At 41.4% G+C, this 6,000-nt stretch overlaps 1 protein-coding gene across 1 annotated transcript in view; it reads left to right on the forward strand.

The window, feature by feature from the left end:
• The window catches only part of LOC119475711 (protocadherin Fat 3), an 81,115-nt gene extending 75,578 nt beyond the window's left edge, over window positions 1-5,537 (forward strand). Inside the window, exon 52 of the mRNA XM_037748661.1 lies at window positions 3,014-5,537. Coding sequence (XP_037604589.1) covers window positions 3,014-3,762 — 749 coding nt within the window. The 3' untranslated portion in view covers window positions 3,763-5,537. The remainder of the gene's footprint in view (window positions 1-3,013) is intronic.
• Window positions 5,538-6,000: the final 463 nt, after the last annotated feature.

The raw sequence follows: 6,000 nt of genomic DNA on the forward strand, positions 1-6,000 counted from the left end.
CCAGTTGCTTGTGCTACAGCATTAAAAACCAACACTAACTGGCTCGTAGTTACTAAGTCTGTTTGTTCTCAGTTGCATGTAATTTACTGGGTCCACAAAGCATTGCATTACTCACCCAGAGCAAGACTGTGTTTACGCCTCTGTCTCTGCCAGCCGACTGAAGCACAAGAAGCTTTAATTCAGACGGAGAGAATAAAATGTTGAATGGAATTGTTGTCCAGTAGGTTGTTCCAAATAACCCTTTGGGTTCAGTGTAACACATGTAAAAACATCAATTTCTTACTTTAGGTATGTGCTCATATGTTTTTGCTCATGCCAAACATAGCATACTGCAGAAACAACGGCATAAAAAAAGACAAAAATACAGATTTAATGAGAGAAAAAACAGTATTCATGTCGGCTGTTCTCCATTTGACATATCATTAATCCGGCTTGCGTGGGATAACATTTTTGCGTGTGCATGTGTATATATTACGAGTGTATCCGTCTGTTTGCATGTGTACATGTTACGAGTGTATCCGTCTGTTTGCATGTATCTGCAATGTGCTAAATGGCTCTCTGCCAGCCTTCCTCTCCCGTTATCCAGTTGTGTTTTTCTCCCGTGTCATAATTCGCCGTGTCTTTCTGCATTCAGCTGGTTCTATGAGAAGAGCATTTCATCATCAAAGGCTTCCTGTCCCATGAGATATTTGTTTTGTCTTCCACCTCACTGACAGCAAATCGCCACCTGCAGAGCAAAGAGGAGATTTGTGTATAGTACATTGTGGATTGTAGGAACATATTATATATTTATATATAGAATTTATTTGGTATTAATTATTATTATTTTATTCCCTTTAACTTTACATTTTTCAACCAGAGATATTTCAGCAGCATGGCATGCAGTAAGGAGAACTTCCACATGTTTTGCGGTGTGTTGGCACGGCAGTCTATTAAATATCTCTGTCCACACGTGTCATGCATTATATACCAGCAGCTGGCACTGCTTATGAAGTGTACTCTCCGTCCCACACAGAGGATGACCCCCCTGGCTCCTCTCTCTTCATCAATATGATATTCTTTCACTCGCAGCTCATTAACCTAACCATGAATTATGCAACCTGCATGCTGTAGTTTGTAGTCAGTAGTGGATTAGCGGGGAGTTCTGTGTCAGTCCGTTTAACAGCCTGAACTCAGCTGTAGGAGGAATAAAAAAGGAGTTTTGTCATTTTACTTGCACGTTAATAAATTCTAAATGAGAAGTGGAGCAATTACACAACGTAAACACACAGTCCCACAGAACACGTAGTAAACCCCATAGTGACACAGTGAGAAACAAAAGCCGTTCACGAGCGTCCCGCTGCATCAGAAGGCACAAACAAACACGCACGTACGTACTCTCAAACACGCAGCACACACACGCACATGTCCACGAATAACAAGCAATACATTTCTATGAAAATAAAGAGTGCTCAAGGGAGTAGATAATAAGCAGAGGAAAAGGAAAAGAGGAGAAACACAACAAGCCAGAGGCACAGGCTATTCATTAATGGTAGGAACATTGGCTGACAGTTTTTTTCTTTTAAAGGCAGAATGAGTAGGATTTTGACGTTTGTGGTTTGTAAACACAACATTGAAAGTACACGCCCCCACGCCAGCAGGTGAAAGCCAACCCTAAATTCACTCTCATTTTGGAACAAGCTTTGTCCGCTTGGCGTTTCACCCAGTGGGCTACCTACAGGTCTGAAAAGTGAATGAAGGAGGAATAAGGAAGTGCCTTAAACTTACATTCTTTCTAACAGCCAGCAGGGGGCGACTCCTCTGGTTGCAAAAAGAAGTCTGATTGTATAGAAGTCTATGAGAAAATGACCCTACTTCTCACTTGATTTATTACCTCAGTAAACATTGCAAACATGAGTTTATGGTCTCAATCGCTAGTTTCAAGTCTTATTCAATACAGCATGATGTTCATTTAGCAAGCTTTGGTCCCATTTAGAGTCAAATAAAGTGCGTTTTCAGGTCGTGAAAGTTAATTGTAACATTTTGGTTGCCTAAAAAATGGCGTATTCATTCAGCTTCAGTTGTACTTAGCTCCACCCTCTTGTGTCTGGTTGCAAAAAAACGAAATGGCGACGGCCAAATGCCGAACTTGAGGCTTCAAAACAGCAGTCCACAAACCAACGGATGACGTCATGGTGACTACGTCTTTCTTATATACAGTCTATGATTTTGTCTCGCTATATTTGTGTTTTTTTTAGTGCTGTGTCCGCCATTTTCGTAGCTTCCTTTTGGATGTGTACTTACGATCTGGCACCTGGTTGCTACGTTTTTATAGAAGCTGACGCCCATAAATGTAAATACAGGCAGAGGGCAGGGCATCTGCAGATATGAACAGCGCCAAACACTTCTAGCAAGTCACAAGTGATAATTTAGAGGGATTATTTTTGTATATACTTTGTTTTTGTTTAGGAAAATCCTACTCATTCTACCTTTAAGTAAAGGAGAGGCAGTAAAGTCCTGACCTGACCTTGTTTTTTTAGTTAGCCGTTGCGGCTTTAGAAGGGGCAGCGATGGAATCTGCAGCAGTGATTTAAGTAATTGTTAACATCCTCAGATCAGTCCCTCCAGTAACTGAAAGCATATTCTCTGCTGCCACCTCTCTTACCTCCTGCAGATAAGATTGCGATGATACTGTTGTTTTAGAAGTGAAGTGATTTATTGATGTGGCACCTTTCGCCGGCTGATCCTATTAGGTAGATAATCTCATTCCTTGGGCACCTTGGGTGCATTGCAGAAAGGCTGTAACACACACATTTTAAAAAAGGACTACATCCTTCCAGTGATTTGGCAGCACTAGTTTGTCCAGGGAATAAAGCCTCGGGCTCCTAACACAGTATGTTAACTAAAATTCTTTTCTTAACTCTCTTAAGTAGGTCGTCTCTCGACTTGTTGTTCCGTTAAAAACATACCATCTCTCACTGAAACTATATCCAAACTGTTTATTCTTTCTGTATTTTGTCCTTTTTCTTTTCAGCATACCGCTGGGAGTCTTCCAGTCAGACTTCAAGCTGGCTGTCACCGTCACGCCTGCGTCCACCAAAGGTGGGATCCCACTACGACCTCAGTGACACCCAGCAAAACATCAGACGAGGAGGCAGCACGCGGTCCCTCCAGCTGGACTACAAAGTGATGGGGCACAACAGCGCTGACAGGGGCCGAGAGCGGGGACGGGAGACCGGCAGGAGGACCTTCCAGTGGGAGAGGAATCAATCGGGCGAGTGGGAGAGGAAACGCATCCTGGAAAGAGAAGAAAAGAGAAGGCGCGACGGGGAAGGAAAGGACACAGTGAGCTGGGACACGGGGCCGCGCCAGGACCGCAGAGACCAGCACGGCCATGACAGCTGCGAAGACAGCTCCTCGCCTGTTTACGAGGACTACCGAGAGTCCAGCCACGACCCAGAGCAGAGTGAAGACACGGAGAGCCTTTATGACACTCTACCCCCAACCCGACGAGCCTACGAAGGATACCCGCTGAGCCCTCCTGGCATCAACCTGCACCCAGCTCAACTCCTGCCCCCACTCAGGGCGTGGGACTTACAGACAGGGGAGTGGAGGGGATCACAGGAGGATCGAGGAGGGCTCGGCTCCAGCGGTCTGGCAGGTTCTGGGGACGAGCTAGAGAGACTACTGAACCTGGTGTCCCTCAGAGCCAGGAGAGCCACACGAATAAACAGAGCCTCCACCCAATCTGACCCCACGCCAGACTGGGATGGATTTAAATGAGCACACAAGACTGTTTCAAAAAAACAATAGATTTAATATTCCTTTATAAACAAAAGAGAGGCTTTGACCCTCTCTGATTATACTTGACATTTATATTACTACACCGTTGGTCCACCACGTTAAAAATAATTAAAAAGGGGAATATTACCATATATACTTTTATTATCCCGCATTATTATCCTGCTGTAAGCAAACACTAATCCACCACCAATCCCCCGGCTCATTTATAAGCTGGAGGAATATATGTGTTTTCCAGACGCCTTCACCTGTGCTGCATGAGAGTTAGCCCAGATTGGCTGTGAATCAATGCTATTACATTTATTATTTATAGAACCACTGGAGCACAGCATTTATCAGCATCAGAATATGAAAGGAACCGGCCTGTCTCTGTTTTTTAGACGATACCAACGTATGTACACACATGTTACTACATACTTTGTTCTGTTTTATCTACACACACACACGTGGATGCAATCATTTTGTTAACTCAGCCATGCAATACTTAATGCATTCCTTATTTTATTGGCATATGCTCGGGGTTGTTTTGAAGAGAACTATTCGCCCACATCCCAGACGTAGCCTCGGAGATGTTATTAAGATTACCAGACGTTTAATACCAGGAGATCTTTATTTAATCATTTCATTATCCTATGATTATTTATTTAATAATTACACTATTCATGTTTGATTTGGTTGCTTAGGAGTCTCTTTGTGAACACAAGCATCACGGGTATCTGGCTTATATAGCTATGATTAAATACAGCACTTTAGGTAATGCCACATATTTTTTTTGTTCGAAACTCAACAATAGTTTTGACCTCTCATTTTAACTCACAGTACCTGCTCCGCAGTTATGAAAGACAGATTCACTTATGCACACGGATTTTCATGTACATTATGTACATTGTATATATATTACCAAAGCGGAACTTTTAGCAGCAGATAGATTTAAAGCCCGCTTTACACCCGGTGTTAACGTTTAATATGAATTTTCAGAAGTTACGTGCTGAAAGGTTTAGAGAATTATGTGGAGATGCATCCGTGAAGTACAGAATCACTCACCCAAGACATGTACACATGGTTGCCTCACTGATAACACAGTGTTCCCAATTCACAACAAAAGGGAATGTATTAAACTCCGTGTTAAACAATTTTGAAATGCAGGCAGAACAAACAGGTGGTAGGTAACTAGGAGTATTTACGGATTAACATATTCACAACGGCAGTTCAGGATAGTCGTGGGTTGTGAATGAGCCAGACTAAATGTCTGCTGTCAGAAACAGCTGCACTAACCTGCCCTTCATCTCACACTTCAGATGTACCTTCTGGTAAACATGACTCCTTGTGTTTGATTTGAAATGGGATTTTTTTTTTTTTTTTGACAGAACACTCTCCTCGTGGTGGAGAGAAAACCATCTTACTCAATGATGTAAAACATATACAGACAAAAAACTAAATTGTTTTGGACTCTTGAAGGACGGAGCAGATACTAGCAGGTGTAAATGCAAATCATCCACATCAGACAGTATGTATTGTACATGTATCTTAATGAAGATGTAACACTGTGAAGAAAGATCAAATTTAAGGGCACACTGTTAGAGGATTCAAATGGAATCTAACAGAAAATACCATTAAAAGTATACTATGTTTTGAATTGCTTTTGTTGTGCAACGTCTGCTTGCCAGTGAAAGTAAATGGATTTGTTACTGCAAGAATGTAGTTCTTCAGAAGAACTGTAGAGGATGTTATACTGAAAGGTACTATACGTAACAGGGCTGACCTGAATGCTTGGAAGCTTTGACCGTTGACCGCCATGGTCAGGGGTCAGCAACCTGCGGCTCCAGAGCCACATTTAGCCCCTCTCCAGTGGCTCAGTGTGGATTTTTAAAAATGGAAATGAATTACTGTTTTTTGTTTACATTTTCATTTTTATTTATCATTATTGTAGGTCGAGTATTAGGGCCATAAGTCATAATATTACGAGAATAAATTTGTAATATTATGAAAATAAAGTCAGAAGTATACAAGAAAAAAAGTCGTAGTATTATGAGAATAAAGTAAAAATATTAAAATGTAGTAATTTTACGTGTTATTTTCTTTTTTCTCGTAAAGTTATGACTTTATTCTCGTAATGTTACGACTTTTGTTCTCGTTAAGTTACGACTTTATTCTCGTAATATTACAGCTTTTTTTCTCGTAAAGTTATGACTTTATTCTCGTAATATTACGACTTTTGTT

Source organism: Sebastes umbrosus, chromosome 17 (assembly GCF_015220745.1).
Source record: "Sebastes umbrosus isolate fSebUmb1 chromosome 17, fSebUmb1.pri, whole genome shotgun sequence".
In the NCBI taxonomy this organism is placed as follows: domain Eukaryota; kingdom Metazoa; phylum Chordata; class Actinopteri; order Perciformes; family Sebastidae; genus Sebastes; species Sebastes umbrosus.